This window comes from Physcomitrium patens, chromosome 6, assembly GCF_059467195.1.
Source record: "Physcomitrium patens ecotype Gransden chromosome 6, ASM5946719v1, whole genome shotgun sequence".
Classification (NCBI taxonomy): domain Eukaryota; kingdom Viridiplantae; phylum Streptophyta; class Bryopsida; order Funariales; family Funariaceae; genus Physcomitrium; species Physcomitrium patens.
This window is the reverse complement of record NC_143415.1, coordinates 4,103,526-4,123,756: the sequence shown is the minus strand read 5'-3', so window position 1 is coordinate 4,123,756 and position 20,231 is coordinate 4,103,526. Positions and strand designations below refer to the sequence as shown.

The 20,231-nt window shown below is 30.7% G+C and overlaps 2 protein-coding genes across 7 annotated transcripts; one reads left to right on the top strand and one right to left on the bottom strand.

Moving 5' to 3' along the window:
* Positions 1–14,663: 14,663 nt before the first annotated feature.
* On the bottom strand, positions 14,664–17,527 carry LOC112283078 (DNA damage-repair/toleration protein DRT102). Of its 5 annotated transcripts, none has more exons than XM_024521363.3 (5): positions 17,282–17,527; positions 16,246–16,665; positions 15,747–16,050; positions 15,397–15,579; positions 14,664–15,265 (listed from the first exon to the last, which is right to left on the bottom strand). In XM_024521363.3, the coding sequence occupies exons 2-5, from the start codon at positions 16,606–16,608 to the stop codon at positions 14,835–14,837; spliced, it is 1,281 nt and encodes a 426-aa protein (XP_024377131.1). In that variant the 5' UTR covers positions 16,609–16,665; positions 17,282–17,527; the 3' UTR covers positions 14,664–14,834. The 5 variants fall into 5 exon arrangements, with proteins under 5 accessions (XP_024377131.1, XP_090107093.1, XP_024377130.1 ...); XM_090250967.1 differs by having other exon boundaries at positions 14,664–15,262; positions 17,282–17,441; XM_024521362.3 differs by having other exon boundaries at positions 17,241–17,421.
* Positions 17,528–17,975: 448 nt separating this feature from the next.
* LOC141045507 (uncharacterized) lies at positions 17,976–19,812 on the top strand. Of its 2 annotated transcripts, XM_090250984.1 has the most exons (3): positions 17,976–18,256; positions 18,490–18,656; positions 19,682–19,812. In XM_090250984.1, the coding sequence occupies exons 1-2, from the start codon at positions 18,112–18,114 to the stop codon at positions 18,651–18,653; spliced, it is 309 nt and encodes a 102-aa protein (XP_090107110.1). In that variant the 5' UTR covers positions 17,976–18,111; the 3' UTR covers positions 18,654–18,656; positions 19,682–19,812. The 2 variants fall into 2 exon arrangements, with proteins under 2 accessions (XP_090107110.1, XP_073390740.1); XM_073534639.1 differs by lacking the exon at positions 19,682–19,812 and having other exon boundaries at positions 18,490–18,791.
* Positions 19,813–20,231: the final 419 nt, after the last annotated feature.

Here is a 20,231-nt window from a genome sequence, read left to right as displayed (position 1 = left end):
CAATTATGCACCATTGCTAGGGGCTGGCAACAGCTGCCGCTACCGTCACCGCTACTGCCGAAAGCGGCGCCGGGGTCCGTCCCCAAGGTCTGGGGACAGGACGTCACGCATTCAAGACGGAATCCCGTTCCCCTGTAGAAGCGGGGGGTTGGTAGGTTTACCTGCCCCTCAGAACTGTCGTCCTACTCCGTTCCCTCCTGGTCCTCTGTTTCTGTTCTGTTCCGTTGGTACGAGCCGTGCAGTGTACGGTCAGCACCACCGTTCCTTCTGAGTCCCTGACCCCGGCCATGAACTGCCTCCGTGGTCCTTCCCCGTTCTGTCCCTCCACGTGGCACTTGCGCATTGGCTTCTCTCGAGTGCAATCCCAGAATATCAACAGAGTTATGTCGATAATACCACTGTTTAATTAGTTAATTTTTACAACGTTTTGCTAATAATCTGGTAGTTGATTAAACTGAACTTTCTTGATGGATTGTTTGGGCTAATATCCAGGAATATGGATGTATGATGTGAGAAATTACACGTAAACACATTCTAAAGTTGTTCAATTAAAAGGAAAAGTTTTACAAAGTAAATGGGACAAGTTTTGGGTTCGCAAAAGAGGACTAGATTCTAGAGAAAGGATGCAAATCCATAAGAACAATAGAGTTCCTCTCCACAACCTCATTTTGTAAGGTAGCCAACCCATGCTTGACCACCCCCATCATATCTAAAAATTATATCAAAAATATTATTATTATTATTATTATTATTACTGATTTTAGACCTAAATCAAATAAATGCAGTTCAATTGTTATAAATTTGTAATGTAGCACCTTTTAAGGCTTTGTACGTGTGTGTGTGTGTGTGTGTATATATATATATATATATATACACACATTATTTTTCTTCTTTCTTTTTTGAAAAGCTAGGTGAGTAATAATTTTTTTAACTTATGGTCCTTGTGTGATGTTGGTTTTGATTTTTTCTCACTTTTCTCAAGTTTTTTCTTTTTTCTCTTTTTGATCCATTATAAATAAAAAGAATCCAACTTCAGTACAATATTAATGTACACACACAAAATATTTTATTATTTTTGGTATAGAAAATTTAAGATGTTTTTCGAGCGAATCTAAAATAATAACAGAAATTATACTATAAATAAAAATAACAAAATCATGAATTGAAATTGAAATCAATATGGTTTCAATTGTATAAGCATGTTATTCAACTGCTTCAATTTCTGTTTGACCTCAAACATGATTTTAAATACTCCTGTGTGACAAATATAGGTTCTACAATATAACCTTAAGATTTCATATTGATATTTATGAACCATTTTAATATTTTGGATGTTTTAATGCTTGAGAATTTAATCAGATAATATTCAAAACTTGATTATTTTCAATTTTTAATAATATTCTGCATGGTACAGACTCATTGATTTATAAGGACTTGGCTCTCCCATGGAGAGACATATGGCAGTTGGTTTCAAGTTAGGTGTTACTACTTGAACACACAAGATATATGTGTGTATATGCAAATATTTTTCTTTCTGCACCATTATATCTCTGTTCTAAAAGCTATTATAGATGGAGAATCTAGGGTGGTAAAATAATAAGCTAGGGAATATTTTCTGTGCCAATTATCACCTTTTGAGCAATTTCAATTTTTTTAAAAAAAGAAACAGGAAAAAAATAAAATATTATAACTCATCCCCCACAGAGTAACTTCACTCAAAAAACTTGTCAGGGTGGCAATAACATGTTGGTGAGACTTGGTGCAGATGAGCTGTGTTTCCTCTCTCAGCTGCCCAATAGAAACTGAAAGCAAAAAAAGAAAAAGACAAAAATCCTCTTGCCCGTGGATGCCATGGATGCAAGACGAGACTTGTCATGAAGGATGTGGAAATGGACGAAGACCTTGGTCCACATCAAGACAACTGACTGTTGAAACCCTAATACTACTCCACGGGGCAACTACCATCACAAACACACAACCCCCCCCCCCCTCCCCCCTGGGTTTGCAACAGTGGGGTCTCTTCCCCATGCAACCACAAGAGTACAAAAGAACCCTAAATCCTTTTATTTGATGATGTTGTGTGTGTGTGTTGTGTGAGCTTGGATCCCCTAGGGCCAGCATCACAGAAAAAGAGGAAAAGGACGCAATGTAAATGCTTCTAAAAAATACCCTATTATTCATGAAGAGCCACAAGTTAGTCCATGGCACTGGAACCACATCCCTTGGATGGGTTTTTATTTGCTGGCAGGCTAAAAATCTCAGGGAGTGTGGGTGCACTGCTGTCACACATTTTTTTCATCTGTCGTCATATACACATAAGCTGATTTTCTACAGTGAATCGTATCCCATGATCCAACCCCACCTACATGCAACCCCATTCTTATGCTTCTTACCTGACATACCCAGTTTTCTTTTACTCTGCGGGGGAAACAGTGTTTAATTTATTGTTTTGGTTCTCTTGTGCTTAATTGAAGGGTGGTTTAAGAGTCAATGGTGGTTTTCATATTTTTGATTTTTTGGAGTTGATATTAGACTGAGAGTTTTTAGAAAAAATTACTGGTGTTTAGACTTGTGCAAGGATGTCATTGGTTGAATGCTTGTGAGAAGTTCTGTGATGCTTGTCAAAACATTTCCAAAGAGTTGTAAGACCAAGAAATTGAAGATATCTAAATTAAAACCATGTATATTGAGGATTGTTTAAAAAGTGCCACCAAATAATAAAATTAAATTCTTCAAAACAAAGTGTTTATCTGAAATTAGGAATACAAAACAAAAAACCAAACATCTATTATATTATTATTATTTAATGAAATTAATGTAATATATGTAAATTCTTAAATTTTTTTCTCACAAAACGTCTATTAACAAGAATCTACATATTTTTATAATTAAATAAAAATTCACAGCATTAAATTGATTTTTTAAAGATTTGTTTTTGAATATTACCTTAATTTATTTTATTTTTTTCAAAAAACCAAAGTATATCAAACAATACGTTTTATTAATGTATATATATATATATATATATATTATCTACGTTCACCACTTTTATAAAACTTAATTTGATACCTTTATCTAGATTTATAACCAATTATATATAAATGAGCAATGTATTTATTTACATTTATATAGATGTTTTAAGAAAACATGTCTAAAATTATGGATGATTATTTAATGCTGAAAATTTCTTAATGAAAAAACATAAAAAATCACAAAGGTATTATTATGATTATGATTATTATTATTATTATTATTATTATTATCTTAAGTAATATAAATAAATCTTATATATATATATATATATATATATATATATATATATATTTAAAAATTCAACGAATTATTTTCTTGGCTATTAACCATTTTGTAGCTTGCATTTTTCTCTTGTATATAAAAATTCCAACGTCTTACTATATTTTAATTGAATTTTTTGAAAATATTTTTTAAATTCTGATTTATTTTTTAAGAATATTTATACATAATAAATCTATATTTTATTTCATATTTCTTAAACCAAAATTTTTATAATATAAAAGCTATAATTTAAATTGGAATAGGATTATTTATGCTTATTTGTCAAAGTATTACAGTGCTTTGAATGCTCTCGGTTATATATGTTAAAGTTAATTTAAAACTTATACTAGATTTAAATTAATATTTTTAATAATTTTTTTATGATTATTATTATTATTATTATTATTTATATTAATATGCATGAAAAAAAGAGAATTTTTTGTTAGAATGAGTTTTAAAATCAATTGGGCTTAAAAACTGGTAAAGTAATTATCAGTAAATTTAATAGACTTGTTTTCCTTAAGGTGTTTGGATTGGTCTTATTTTATCTTACTTTTTATTTATTTCTATATATAAGGCCAATCCAGCTGCATCTTAATTAGTTTGTAAATCTTCTCACCAAATTGGTTACTATAAGATTAATGAATTTTAAAGGCTTAAGAATATCAAATAAAAATGAAAATTATAGACAAAAATATAATATTTTAAAGTAGATGATTTCTTATAATATTACATAATTTTTTATTAGTAGAAAAATAATTGTTAAACATCTTGATGTTAATCAATGTTACAATAATCAGTCTTTAATACCATTTTTCATGTTTTATTTTTTAATTGATAGGAGATAAAAATTGAAAAAAAAATTTAATAAAGAAAATGTAAAACATAAATTTTTTAATTTGAAGCATAGAAAAGTACAAAATATATTTTTTTTACTAGACCCAAATCTTATTGTTTTTTTTTACAATATGTTAATGAGTTGATGTCTATATGGATAGATATGGTACATTAACTTTATGTAGTATTTTTGTAGGTCTCAAGATAAAAAGAGAAGAGAAGAAAAGAAAATCCAATTCAAAGCAAAATAGATTGTAACATTAAGATATTCTTATAAGTTAATATCCAAGGTGCCTTTTATAATAAGTGTTAGTATGGTAATTTTAATTTTAATTTTTTTTAAAAGATTATCTTGGTAAAAATATAATTAAATTAAAATTAAAATTAAAAGTCTAGCATAATTTTTTTTCATGTGTAGTAGGTAATATACATATAATAGATAGTAAATTTTATTAGATATTATAAAAAAATAAATTTATCTTTTATACTTTGATTTTCAATCATTTTTTATTTATGGTGTAAAACATTGTTAGATCTTGCTAATATTATATATCTAATATCAAATTTACATAAAAATTATAAAATATAAAATAAATCTAAAATTTACAAGAAAGTTTTGGTATGGCTAAATATATTGCATTTAGTTTGTAATGGCTAATAAATATCACAATGAATATATATGTATAAAAATCTATTGAATAAAATAATATATATATATATATATATATATATTTAAAATTTATATTTAAAAAAAAATAAGATATTTTTTCTTACAAAAATAAAAATATCATGTATTGTTTTGATACATAGTTTATTGTGGTTCTTTTCATGTCAAGTTCTTAAAACATTGTGACTATTAAGTAAAGATTATATATATATATATATATATATATATATATTGGTATAAAAGAAAGATATATCTAATATATTAATGGGGTAAAACAAAATACAACAAACTACTTAATACCTTGTATTTGAAGGTGGAGCTAAGAGAATTAAGATACGGAACAACTACATAAGAAAACTCATTTAGAATTTTTTTACTATACTAAATTATTCTCAAGTTCAAATTACTACTCTGTTATTTCTAAAAGAAATTATGTGTTTTTTTATCTACAAATTATTCCATATTATGAAAAGAAATGACTTATATTGTGTACAAACTTGCTTGTATCAAGAAGTTTAACAAACAACATGTCCATCTCAGCTACTGGTTTTCACAGGATTGTGCAGGTGGGTCACTTCTTTCAGACATATAGTTCTAAGTGTGGCTTAGACCCTTCCTTTGAAGTATTCATCTAAATACGAAGAATCATGTGTTGTTTGATAGTTTGCTTGTTTGTTCGTATTCTGTTGTCCATTCATGAATTACATGGTACAGTATGAAGCGACATCTGAAGGTCCTCATTGTGTATGTCCAAAGGTCAGCAAAGCATAAGAGCCATGAGCACTTCGAATCCAAGCAATTGGGTGCACCGACAGGTGCCCACATAAACGCTGCATATTGTCCGGATGGTGTACTCGTCAATCGCGAACCCTTGTCGTTTGAGAACACTGTCTCTAAGTAGCTACGTCTCTAGAGGCAGCTGGGTCACACTTGCTGACTGAATCCGCAGTTTGTACACGTTTGTACACTGGGACGACTTTGCTTTCTTCCGGGCATGGCACGTCGATATGACAGTGGTACAATGGGTGAAGCAATTGAAACACCACATGGTTGCTAGCACTGGGTGGTCCTTTGGAGAGTTGTAGGTTGGGATCCGCTCCAATGCAAGGAAGTTTTTGTGGGACTCCGCTTGCATTAGATTACAAGACTGCCTTGCTCTTCAAAAGAGTGCATCGCACTCACAAAGAAAAGTGATGTTGGAGGAATTGAAAGGGGCATGACCAGCATTGAACTTTTACCCCGTAAAACGGTTTTTAACAAAGACAGAAGGTCGGTTTAGAAAAAGCCTAGCCCAAGTACAGTTACTTGGATTCACTGAATATAGAAGGTGAGGAATGAAAGCAACACTTCCCAAAAAGTCTACCTCCGCCGGGGCACGAACCCATGCCTGACTTAACAGATCTTAATTCAACTTTCCAAACTTCATGACAGCTCCACCTTCTCATTCGGGGGACGTGAGCAATGTTTTACTTGTTGACTGAAACTGTTGTGAGCCGACAACTCAGAGTGTAACATTCTTTAGATGAAGGATACACAACCGCATGCAACATTCAGAATAATTAGAGCACCTGATTATCCTGTTGCCATTTGTTACTGCTGCATTGATGTTAACAAGTTATGGAGACGCGTACATTTGAATTCAATCGAAATCCTCAGGAATCATCTGAGAAAGCCGATTTTTGAGATCTTAGGTCCATCTTTTTCTTTTCTATTCTTTTTTGACACAGACGGTGTCTACTGGTCACATTAGAATTATGTTTTTTTGGTTACATCCCCCTCCTAATACTCTTATCTTAAGTCTACCTTCACTCCATTTTTCGAGAAAGTCATGAAAATCTCTGCAACAAATCAACCCACAATAGTATATACATGATTCCTCAGGTAATCAAAGAACATAGAAACCAGGGTGCTTTGCTGCTACATGAATCTCCACCACTACACGGGTATCAACACGGTTAAGATTATGAGGGTGACGACTCTCTGAGCTGTGGTGGTAAGCACAGATATGCAAACTCTTGCTCTCACAACATCAACAATCTTACGCAATGTGAAAGAAATCGAATGTACTAGGGTACCGCTCACCAGGCTTTCTCTCAGTTCGAGAGATGTCAAGGAATTCGGGATCAACTGAGAATGGCTTTGATATCACCAGGGACCTCACAAGCTCATTAGATGCACATGGTGGAGAATCCGGAGCAAAGCAATCACTTTGACGTTGTTTTTTTTTGCAGGCCATCACCAGTTTACCTGTCGTCGTCATACCATTTCAAAGTCGATGAGTTGTTGTCCGTTAATCGCTTGGTTTCATCTTTCTGGAACCAATGGCAGCTTCTACCAGCGTTCAGTACATCGATGGTTCTGAAACCTCTTTGACTTAAATCAAAGATATAAATCAGATAATCATTGTGGGGTCTGCTACTTGTCAGCTACTGTATGCTGTGTTGTGCAGGTTCTAACTTAATGATTCCAGAGGCCGCTTCAACCTCCACGCCGGTTACACAACTGTGTTGTTTCTAAATTGAATGGAGAGCGTAAATGCTAACCATGAGGCAGCACAAGAATTTCTCGTGCATTTAGATGCTTACCATTTCAATGTTGAATCTATCCAGACTCATTCAGCACACCCCATTTCTTATTGCTGTAGGATTCTCTACAATTCTCTGAACCTTGAGGAACTTGGGAAGGGTAATGCGCGTCGCAACAACGAAGCCCGATGTGAATCAATCAAGCTGATGTGCTGCACTGAACTTGCTACAGATACAACTGGAATGCCGCATTCCTTACTCCCTGCCTGCAATTCTGCAAATCACGCAGTCATAACTCGTGTTTCCTCGCCACAATAGGTTGTACTAAATGGTTTAGATTAGTTGAAGTGTAGTTACAAGCCATCTTAGGTCTTTTTATAAAAAGATCAAAGAATTCAAAACATTCACCAAGTGTAAAGTTTGTACATAATATAGTTTTAATCCAAAAATATATTTCTAATATGTTTTCAGCCATCTAAGTTTTGTCTTTTTATGAAAATTTTGAAATTATTAAGTTGTTTTTTATTTTTATTTTGTTACATTTAATCTTTTATAGTATTTTATCATAATTTAATTTTTTTTCTAAATCGACTTTTAGACCTTGTCTTTGTAGATAAAGGTGTTCCATTAATTCTAAATAGTCCAAAAGAAAGCCTTTTAAGAAGAAACTAGATCTTTTTAAGAAATTAAATGTAGCCAAAAATTTTCATCCTATGAAACAAACTTTCTACAGTTCTTAATACTTTTTACTATAAGCCAATTCATACATTGAAGAAATTATCTAGTTCTAAATGTGCTAGATTGGAGTATGTTTTTAAAATTTTTAAAAGTTAGTTTCTTGTATTTAAAGAATGTATATTATATAGCAAAAAAACTATTGAAATTGTTTTATGTTTTTTATACATTAACCACTACTTTTGTATGAAAAATTAGCTATATAAGCATCGCTACTTAAGATGATGTAGGTTCAAACTATATTTCTTTCTAATTAGATGAAAAAGCAAAAGATAATATATTTCTCTATTTGGATTCTTTTAATTCTATGGTTTATAAGTAATGCCAATCATCTTTTTTTTTTTAGCCTAGTTATGAATGTTATTAAGTCAAGTCTTGAAGTCCAACAATATCTTTTGAGATCAAATTGTGGTTCTTTACAAATATAATTACCTCTTTCATTTCTTGTGATTTTTTGGCTTTTAAAATAATTCAAAAAATTATAACAAAAACTCTTAAAATATATTTTTTATTTTTTTATTTTTTTATTGTCATTATTAAAGATCTTATTTTTAATTCTTTAAATAGAATAAGATCTTAATAAAATATTTTTTATTTCTTTTTTATATGATACACCTTAATTTTTGTAGGTTTTGATATAAAAAACCATATATTTTCTAATTTCCATATACTAATTTTAAAGTTAAAAAATAATGATAGATATGTGATCATCTACTAATTTGAATAATTCTATCTATTTTCTAGCTTCAGAATATAAAATTTTATCTCCTATCTTGTTTTGCCAATTATTGAGTAGTAAAGATTTAATACACTCATAAATATCTTTATCTTACATAGAAATTTTGATAAATTTAAAATCAAATCTAAATTTATTTTTAATAATAATAAATTTACGTACAAATTATGCTTAAAAAAATCTTTGTCTTATATGATATATAATCTTAGAGTACATTAAGACTTTAATATTAATCATTAAATTAAAATAACTAATCTCTAAACTAAATATTTGATTAAAATTATAGATTTATAATTTTTGTAATTTTCTCTTTTTTCTTTTTATAGTCTAAATATACATATTATTCTTATTAAGACATCTACATTTTAGAGCATGATTTTTTGGTTGAAACTTTTGCATAATATAGATCTTTTAATATTCTTGCTTTTATTTTATTTTGTTTTATTTTGTGTATTTTAATATTTCTAATATTTTAGTAATTATAAATAAGTATAAAATTAGAAATAAAACTTGTTTCAAATTTCTTTAAAAATAAATTTTATATTTTATTTATAATTATTATATCTTCAATATCTTCAAATATAATTTTCATCCTATATGTAAATTAATAATTAAGTCCTAAGTTTTCTATAGCAGAAAATACAAGCTCTTAGAAAATCTTATAATAAGCCTTAGAAAAGCTTAATTCTAGTAAAAATAATGGTTTCTTTTGTTTTTTGGCCATTTCACATGATATCTAATAAATATTTTAAAGAAATTCCATACTTATGACAGCTTGATCCAAAGTATTTTTTGATAGCCATAGTTTTTATTAATTTTTTTTACTTAAGTAAAAGTTAATATTGTTTTTATATCAATATTTATATAACTTATTACCTTGTTTTAACTACACTCAAAATAAATTGTATGATTATAATATCTTCTTTACATGCTTTGTGGTATTTTTATAATTATACTTTTAAAGACTTTTTTAAAAAATATTAATACAATAGTTTTAGAAATTTTATAAAATTAATATAAGTAATCATAAAATTATTTTTTTAATAGCCAAAAATCTCTTTGAATACTTATTTTCACATTTCTTCTATCTAACATATGATCTTACTTGTTGATATTCTTATCTTAATTCATCAAACAACATTGATTCTATGTAAGGTTTTTAAAGAGATAGAATAGTTATTTCTTTTTAATAGTTGACATTATGTATTTTTATTTTCTTCTATAACTTCTTCTTTGATTTCTTATTTCTTTTCATAACCATAATATAATTTATTGTTTTCAAAAACTTTATAAAACTTAGAATAAATCTATTTTGTACTATAAATGCTCTTCTAAGAGATGCCTTAGTTTATATTTGCTATATCAACCAAATGTCTTTTAAATCTTTAAAGTAAAAAATTATATTATAGATAAATATTTCAGGTATAATTTTTAAAATTAGATAGAAAATTTTAATGATAGATAATTTTATAAAGCCATGTTACTACTAATTTTACAGACTAAAACTTATTATTCAAATAAAAAATATTTTATTAATATAGAATTATATTTTTAATATGAATTCCAATTCAATAAATTTTTAGAAAAAAACCAAAAATATTGGAATTCATATATAAATTTATTTATAAATTTATATATGAATTTATTTATATTCTATTTTTTAAAAAAATTCAGGAAAGGTTTTTAGATAATATGTTAACTAAGTATGTATGAGTTTGTTTAATATTATAATATTTTTTAATACATAAACATTAGAAATTCTAGAATAGATACAAAGAGAATCTAAATAGGTAATTTATAGATTTCTATTGTTTAAATATGCTCCTACATTGTTTAAAAACTATTTAATATGAAAAAAAAAATCCCTTATGACATTTTTCTCCTAAAATTCAATATATAACTTGAAAGTTTATCTAAAATGTAAAATCCTACTTTTGACCAAAATAATTATTTTAATATTTTAGACTATTTTTTAAAATTTTTTCTTTAGATTATTTATATATTAAATTATTTATAAGTATTTAAAATATTTTTACATAATTAAAATATTTTAAAATAAATAGTATATATTTTTTAACATTATAAGTACTTATTTGTAACTTTGGCACTCATAAAGCCAATTAACAAGAAAGTGGAATAAAAAAGAAGCTAATATTCTACAACAAATTGTTTTCAAGAACTTGTGCATTTATTTAATGTATCAATTTTCTAATATTCTCCAAATCTTCAAATATTTAAAAAAATAGTTCAAATTTATTCATTTTTATTTCTTTAAAGAAATTGAGATATTTAAAATCTATTATAATATTTAAAAGACAAATAATTATTCAAATATTTTGAAATCATTTAAGAATAACTATAGAATTTTTATAAATATATTACATCTTGGATCTTTTAATAATAACTTAAATTATTTACCATATTTATTCTAAAGTTGATTAATTTAATTTGGCACTTATAAAGCCAATTCTTTTTTAAATAAATATGAGATTTTTCATTAATGGCTTTGTATTGTCTCTTTGCACATAAAACAATATGCTTACAAGATCACACTTTAGACAATAGAACAAGATGAAAAACATTCTATTGCTATGTTATAGCCAACTTTTTATAATTTGTAGCATTTTTTTTTAATCTATCCATTATAATATTTAAAATTTCATTAAAATATGTGCTCATTAAAATCAATTCTTTAGATCTTATCTTCTCCAACTTGTATTATGTCTCTCTAATATAGAAAATAATGATCTATATTTAAGAATTTCTTACTATATAGAGTAATTTGACTAATATGTACTTAAATTTTTAAAAAACCATGTTATAATTCTTAAATATCTATAATTTTTATCTATATTAGTTAAAATACTAGTCTTATATTTAAAAAGTGCAATCTATGATTTTTGAGTCCTATTATTTTATTTGGTTGCATACATGTATTTATAATTACTTTATTTTAGACACTTATTATTAGATATGGGATCTATTATATATGATGTTGAAGTCCTAAGTATACAAAAAAAAAAAAAAAAAAAAAATCTTAATAAGTTGCAAATAGATAAGATAACTTTTCTACTTAAATCTCTACTAGATTGATTTTAAAGAAATTTTGAGTTAGATCGTTGTCTAACATTTAAGTTTTATTGGTATCACTTTTAAAATAAAAATATCATATTAATAAAAAAATATTATATTATATTATTTTGATCAATTAAAGATCTTATTTATTAATTTATATTAATTTATATATTTGTCATCTTAGTAATAAGTTATAATAGTCTTATTTTTTTTTCTTGTAGATTGTACTTACATTGATCTACTTTTAGTGGCCGTGTTATTTTTAATTAAATATTTAATACTATAAATACATAAATATCAAATTAATAGAATAGTGCAAATGATTACTTTGTTTGCTACTTATACATTAATTGTAGAAGTGGTAATATACTTAAATATAGTAATATTGGTTGTTTTTGTCAACTATGTCTTATCTTCTATCTTTGAATGTTTTATGATGACTCATATTTTTTTTGACTCAATATTATTTTTTTTAGATCCTATTAAACAAAGAAATACCAAATTAATATGATAGAAGAACAATTGGAGTTGTTTGTCAGTTAAGCCAATACAATACTTTATCTATTTCTTGATGAGAAGATTTCTTTTCCTTCTAGTCCCTAAAGATGTCTTGTAGCCTCATTTTTTGATTATAGATTACTAATTTTGGTCAAATTTGATATATAATTTGATATAAACTTTAAAAAGTGACTTAGACCTCATATATATATATATATGTTTTTTTTGTTTTTGAAATTTACAAGAAAAGTAAACTTGTAGTTATTTGTACTTGTATCTTTTTTCATCAAAAATCTTATGAGACCTTTGGACTATGACTTTTTAGATAGCTTTTGAATATTGGTGAAGTAATTTAATTTTGTTTTTAGACTTTGATAATTATAGGTATTCCAAATTAATATTTTTTCTTTGAAAAGTCTTAAAGGAATGTAATCTTATAATCTATTATCTATTTTAAAATAAAAATGATTAAAAAATATTAAATAATATAAAATTTATTAATATTTATATGAAAAAATAATCTATCTTTAAATTACTAGACTAATAATTAACATAAGTAGTACCCATTCTTTGTTAGATTGCAAAAATATGTAAAATTATAAATCTTTAATATTGTCATTCTTAGACCAATTCCAAAGATGTATCTTAATCTTTTTGCTATTTGCATAAGACCTTTTGAAACTCAAATAGAAGACCTATGATGAAAATCCAAGTTAGTATTATTAATATATCAATTCTATTACATGATTCCAAATTTTACATAGAAGTTTGATCTATTTTAATTCACCTAGAACTTTGTATATTATCTTTAATTCTTAAATTGAGAAATAAAATACATGTTTTGGCTATATAAAAAATCAAATTTTATTGTGAGATTTTCCACTTTTGCAATTAAAAATATCTAAACTAATAATAAATATGTTCTAATTTATAGATTCTTATTTATTTATTTATTTATTATAATCATATTATTGAAGATGTTTTAAAAAATAGTTATATACATGTTCTTTCTATTTATATTTATTACAAAAAATCATTGATTCTAAATTATTGTTTAGATGCAATTCAAATTAATCTAAAAGATATTATTCTTAGATTCATGTTGACCTCAATCCAGCTTTAAAAAGCACTAAACAACTAGACAAGCAATAATTTGTTATTTTTTCTTTTTAGAGCTTCCTAAAGATCTTACTTTAGCAAAGTAATCTCTAAATTTATACTACATAGATGAATGTTATTTAGTATATTTTCATCTGTAAAATAATCTTCAAAAAAATCTTGTATTTTTATTAATTTAGGTTCAAAGCTAGGAGCTAGTAGAGGCCATTGTTCCTCTGTTTTTTTTTTTTTATTATTTATCTTCTTTGACTTCATTCATTATATTTAGTAAATAATTTTAAAATAAATTATCTTCTCTTGGACTCATCACCTTAGGTATTACAAAACTACCTCCAAACTAAGTCTCAAAGATGAATTTTTTCCATGGCCAAGTTCGTGCATCAAGACTAAAAATGGATAACAAGCAAGGAACAACCACTTTATTTATAAACATATATTTTATTTCGTAGGAAATAATACATTTCATTAAGGCAAGGACTTTATAAGGTATAGTTTGTTGGAGTTGCAAAGAATTAGATTTTATTTTGGTTGTATGCACTCACTTTTCATATTGTTATTTCTTTTAATCCTCTATCTTTATATAAGGTGCTCTCTTCCTTTGGGTATTTTCCACCCACCCTCCCATGAACTGAGTATACTCATTGTCCTTAAACTGCCCTTTAGAACTTTTTAAAGCCTAAAATTATGGATCCCAATTTTAAATAAACATAATTTCGGAAAAATTTAAGGATTGATTCTTGGTGACTTGTCTCCCTTGAGATACTTGAGTAGACACACCAAAACAAAATTGGTCTTACTTAAATTCTTAATTTGAATAAGAATCTGCTACAACATACATCCTATTAGGGATTAAATCTGAGAACAATCTCTCTCAATTCTACAGCCCAAATGCATTTTTTTGGTTAGAAGTCTTCATCTCATATCAAACACTTTTTAATACATTCTTTTTCTTATTTCTATGCTTCCTTGATAACCTCACGATTAAAGAAGACCATTATCCTCCAAGGTTTCAAAGCTGTGCAGCCTGGAAATGCATATTGCCCTACAACCAAAAGCAAGCATTCTGTCTTCTTAAGTCATGGTTGCGGTGAGTGGGTCGAACTTAAGCCAAGAAGTAAATCATAAACTCAGTCGTAAAGTTATCAGCAGAAACTTCTGATCAACCTGAAGCTGATACTTGAAAGAAAGGAAGGGCGCCAACACCATAACAGGATGCCAGGGAATACATTACTAAAAGTATCAAACACCTATACATCATATTTAACATAAGAGGATCCACTTAAGATGCTGATGCTAGAAGTAAGATCATGAGCCGTCAGCCAAAGCGGTACTATGAGAATCTGCAGGGTTAATGGGACGAAGCAGACAAAGCAGCTCTTGCAGTTTCGATATCTTCGTCGAGGATAATGTCCCAGTGACCATCCCACCGAAGGAAAAATTCCGTGTCCTCGTGATAGGCGACTCTGTGCAAGTCCCCAGCAGGAGTGTACAAGAAGTCTCCAGTCTTGAGGTCGAACTTCTCCTTCGTCGTCAAGTTCCACACAGTCTTATTACCGCTCATGACGATCAAGTCGTGTCCGAAAGTATGGTGATGTGCAGGCTCAATGCTGCCGGCTTTGAATCTCACCACAGCTGAGGTGGGGTCTTCACGCACAATCTTCCAAGAGCCGCCTGGCATGATGCTCACGTCCTCGAATTCTCGTTGACTGGCGAGTGCACAAATCGCACATCCATGTTTCGTCTTCTCATCTAATTCATTAGTTGCTTCTTTAGGCCCTTCTGTCATCACGGGGAGATTCTTAGACATTCTGAAAATGGATGAGTGAGAAATTGAGTAAATGAGTGGCTAAAATACACAATAGGCAACTCTAAGAGGGATGTAATAATAAGTGAGAGACATAGTTGCTCACTTTCTTCAGGAGCTTGCTCGTCAAACTCAACCGTAGAAAGTTCGGTAGATAATTGGGAATTGATAGGGGCGTGAATTGATGCGAGACCTTCTCTGACGCCAGCTCTCGGCTCCATGCCAGAAGTAGGTGCTCGAATTTCTGTGAGGCCTAGTCCTACTCCAGCTCTAGCCTCGGAGTGCAAACCTAAAGACAGCCCATGCAGCACGTCAGAATCACACATTAGCAAACATATCAAAGACAGCGACATACTCCAGGTCGAAAAATACAACCACAGAAGTCGTGAAACAAAATTGAGTATACCATGACGATGCCACAAAGAAATCCATAGAAGTCACGAGGTATTGACTCACTTGGTGAGTCATAAATTGAAGGTGACGGTGCATGGCTCATGGTTTCAAGTAAACTGTTGAGTAGGACAACGGAGGTTGGCGGAGTTGCTGGGGAGGTCGATATCGATTTTTCATCTCCTGTAACACCAACATCAGCATTTTCTAGCGCTGCCTGCGAGATCATCTCCATTTCCTGGATGGATGCATCGAGGAACTGCTCGATTTCATTGTTCCAAGGGCATCCATCGCTTGCAGGGCACGGTGCTTTGAACGAAGTCTCTAGCCATGCGTCTAAGATCTTCTTCCCTTCTTCAGTTGACGCAATCTAAACATCAGCTTTCAACATCACAATGAGAAAGCAATCCCATTCTCTGTGAATTTCGAACTCAAACAATGTAGATCAAAAGGGAAAATGGTTACTGTTACATACTCAGTACCCAGCCCAAGACCATGAACGCAATCACAGAGCTCTGAAAGAATGCATAATTGTTACACAAAAGACCTCAGAAGGATTGACAACCTTAGCTCCAATTGTGAGAACGTTTGTATTGTTGATAGATCGAGCATTCATAGCCTCATCAACAGAATTGCACGGAGCCGCATAAACGCCAGCGAATTTGTTGGCGAAGATGCTGACACCCACGCCCGTACCACATACCAACAATCCTCGAGAGAGCGGCCCCTCTGAGGACAATTTCTTCTCTTTCGCGAGTTCAGATGCTACTTTCACCGCGACTGAGTAGTACTTATCGACTCCAAGATCAACCACCTCAATATCCTTTTCTTTCAGATACTGTACAAGAGTGTCCTTCAATTCAGATCCGAAGGCATCCGCTCCTGCCACTACTCTTCTCGGTTTCTCAGACGCTGCCTCGTCGGCCATCGCGTTCAGGAATAAATGGAGCTTGTGAAAAGCACTAGGACAGAAACAAACTCAAATCTGCAAATACCAAAACAAATCGAATTCGAGGTTTTAACACAGCTGGTTCGACATATGTCAACATCGTTGCCACCACTTAATCCTAATTCAGAAGCCGCTACATTTCCTGTTTTGTTTTTAACTTCGAAAGGAAGCAAAAATGAGGGCCTCCAATTCAAAGAACTCGTGCGGAAAATTTAGATTGAAATTCGAGGGGAAATAACACAATACTCCACCCATACAATCAATTTTGGGCTGATTTGCGAACCGATGAGACAATTCCTAGCAAAGAAAAATCTCTATCCTATATACTTGAAAATTTACATTCCGCAAAAACGCGAGCACTTCCACAACTATTTCACATCGTATGATGGTTTACAGCGTTAAAGAAACTAGCTCAGAATCCTAGTTCTAAGCTTCCGATCTACCCAAATCAGACTCAAAATGAAAAAATTACATTCTGCTTAATCTCCTTATCCACTACTTAAATTTTGTGCCAACTCAAAGCTAAATAGTTATCACATACCCAAAAACACAACCAACAGCACGGAAATGCCAACAGAAAAAATCAACCTAAACCCTAAATATGAGCCCACCTCAACGGGGGTCTCGACACCCATGAAAAATTGGCACGCACCCTGAAATCGGCAAAGCTGTATGCCTCTGGTAGTGAATTGCACCACAAACAGTCACAGAATTGATAGATAATCCTGAGTAAAGATTCCTGTTCAAAACAGAGGTTCCAAATAATGCGGTACCCAGTTGGTGTGGATGTCAAGAGGCCATGGTGACGAATTGAATATGCCGGAGGAGCTTGTAACCGTGTAAAGAATATTCACCAAGTGTTGGCACAGTTTCCTTCCAAGGGAACCGGTTTTAGGAGGGGGGTCAATATTTGTCTTCATCTGGACGAAATACGGTAAATGTTCGAAGCTTCATCGATGGAAAAAACTCCAAACGGATGCCTATGTGCAACCTTGGAACTCACCGGCGATCCACTCCGTACTTGGCTCGCAACAAATTTTTGATTAGAGAGACGGCGTAAGATCTAGAACAGTATGAAACCGCTGACATACTAATATACTCCTAAACTGGTTTCCACACCTAAGAATTAAGCAGATTAGGCCAGGGAAGGTCATAGTTCGCCTTTTTCTTAAATGATCCTTCAATGCTCGCATTAATAGTTATGCTCGAATTGAATGTACTATGGTTATTATGCAAGACCAATTTTTGAGCATTTGATGTCATAAATGTGCAGAATAAATTTCTGTGAGACAATTTTTTTGCGAGGTTTCATCATTACAAAGCAGCTGGTCTGCGAGTGCATTATACGTCTATTTTCTACTACCACAGAGCCGATTCCTGCCGCACATCTGCGGCATTTCCTCCGCATAGTTGGGTCCTTATCGTCCAGCCGACAAAATCATCTCTTCGCATGAAGGATCCAGCACCCTTCGACACAACATAATGTCCCGTTGCAGGTGCCAAGTAGACCAAAGTTGGATATCCACGACTGGGAAATTTCAGTATATGACAGTTTCGAAAATTCTCGTCATAGATGGCACAAAATCCTGGATGCGAAGGCAGAATTGTGCAGAATCAGACGGCAAAGGTAGAAAGAGTAGTTCATTGATCAGGTGTCCCATGATCACAGCAATGCCAACTCTATTAGAATCTAAACCTCCAAGCTCCCTGAAAATAGCTTAATGGACTTTTAGCGCATGTTTATCAACACAAGCGTGGGTTGCAAATTGATCGAACCATTCTTGAGTCTAGAGTTCCGCGCGCACTTTTCGAAGCATGCAATCTGACACCCCTTCGGAAATATATCTCCTGGTTGCGCAGCTTTTCTGAGCAGGAGCAGCGAATACCGAAACATGGACCTGGAAAGAAGACGACGGATAGTTCAACCCTCAAAACAGGATTTGCTGCATGAAAAGCACGTCCCATGGAGCCTCTCCTTCTGCAGATCGCGAGGATCCGGGATCCACATTCACCACCGATTGTGATCGGTAAGGGGATCGCGCGCGCTCCATGCGAGATTCCCGTGAGAGATTTTGATAGCTTAAATAATAATATATGAAATATGGATTCTTTTTTGAATTATAGAATATAACTTTAATAGTTAATAAAAAATATTCAAAGTTTTTAGATTTGTTCATGTAGAAAAAATATGTCATAAACATCCATACTTCATATATAAATAATATTAGAATAAGGGATTGTTAAATTGACCTAAGCATTTACTAAATTGACCCATCCATCATCATTGGTTGAGGATCCAACAATTTTTTCATTGGTTTTTGACAAATGCTGATCTTGCAAGAGAGAATTTTTTGATGATGGTCAGGGTGGGTGGGTCAATTTAATAAATGCTTGGATCAATTCCCTATATTAATAGCATCTTTATTGTAAACAATTGATGTTGCTTTAAATACATGGATTTAGATCTACAAGAGTTAATAAGACATTCTATCTTCAAATGCCTATGTCAGTGCCATTGACTTTAAGCCTTACAACCATATCCCCTTGTATTTGATGACCCAATTTATTTGTACCACGAAATGTATTTTTGTAAGCAAGATGAAAAAAGTTGAAGATGACTCCTATAGCATAAAACTTTCTGAAATAATCAAGCATACCCTAGAATATTTCTGCTATGTACATATAAATATCCAAATCTACAAGTTGTAAAGTTATTTTTTCTAAATGTGTATCTTTTATATTAATTTGTAAAAATGTATGTTTTTATTACAAAATAAATTATGTTGATAACAACATATCAAAATGCAAAATAAAATTCAATATAATACCAAAATAAATTATAATTTTGTGCGTATTAGCATGGACATAACATTTGTAGGTTATAAAAATCAACCATATGTTAAAACAATCAATGCAACTAATAGAAAAAAGAAAAGGTAGAAAAATGATTAGTCTCAATTTACTTCAAACCAATAGTTTAGAGAATGTCACAATAATTTGAAGTTTACATTCTAACCATTCTTATAATTTCAATTTTGTCATGGATGTGTAGGGAAATTGGTTTGGTAGCATATTTCATGCTATTGAGAATGAGAACCAGTTCAAAACTGCCATTATTGGTGAAATCAAACATTGGACATGAACTTGATAACAATTCTCTAATATTTTAACTCTTGATTTTTACTGCAATTTTATTGGTTAATCAATCCATTCCAGCAGGAAGCGTTTCGGCTGCTAAATTCGAATTAAGCGTAACCCTCCACCACTCGCTTAGATCATTTAAGGTTGAGTAAAATTATGAAATAATACCCTGATGTGATCTCCTATAATAACGATAATTGTAAAAAAAAGATTTAAAATAAGAAATTTGAAACCAGCTCATAATCAAGTTCACACCAACTCATTCTCTGAACGTTATCCCATATCTATAAAAGCCCCTTTTAATATCCAGTCGAATTCAAACTTATTGAACTTGATCACAGCAACCTGGGAAGTCGCCCGCAATTTGGCATTGAGTTAATGCCATGCCGTATTCTTTTAGTCGCCACCAACAATTTTTTCACAAAAACACGTGTACTAAAAAAACATCGAGGACTTTCCAA

Coding starts and splice junctions, on each gene's coding strand:
- LOC112283078 (XM_024521363.3), bottom strand. CDS start 16,608: ATGGCCGACGAGGCAGCGTCTGAGAAACCGAGAAGAGTAGTGGCAGGA. Junction 16,051..16,245: donor TTCTCACAATTGGAGCTAAG/GTTGTCAATCCT, acceptor GCTGATGTTTAG/ATTGCGTCAACTGAAGAAGG. Junction 15,266..15,396: donor CGAGCAAGCTCCTGAAGAAA/GTGAGCAACTAT, acceptor CCGTGATGACAG/AAGGGCCTAAAGAAGCAACT.
- LOC141045507 (XM_090250984.1), top strand. CDS start 18,112: ATGTCCCGTTGCAGGTGCCAAGTAGACCAAAGTTGGATATCCACGACT. Junction 18,257..18,489: donor TGCAGAATCAGACGGCAAAG/GTAGAAAGAGTA, acceptor CTGGTTGCGCAG/CTTTTCTGAGCAGGAGCAGC.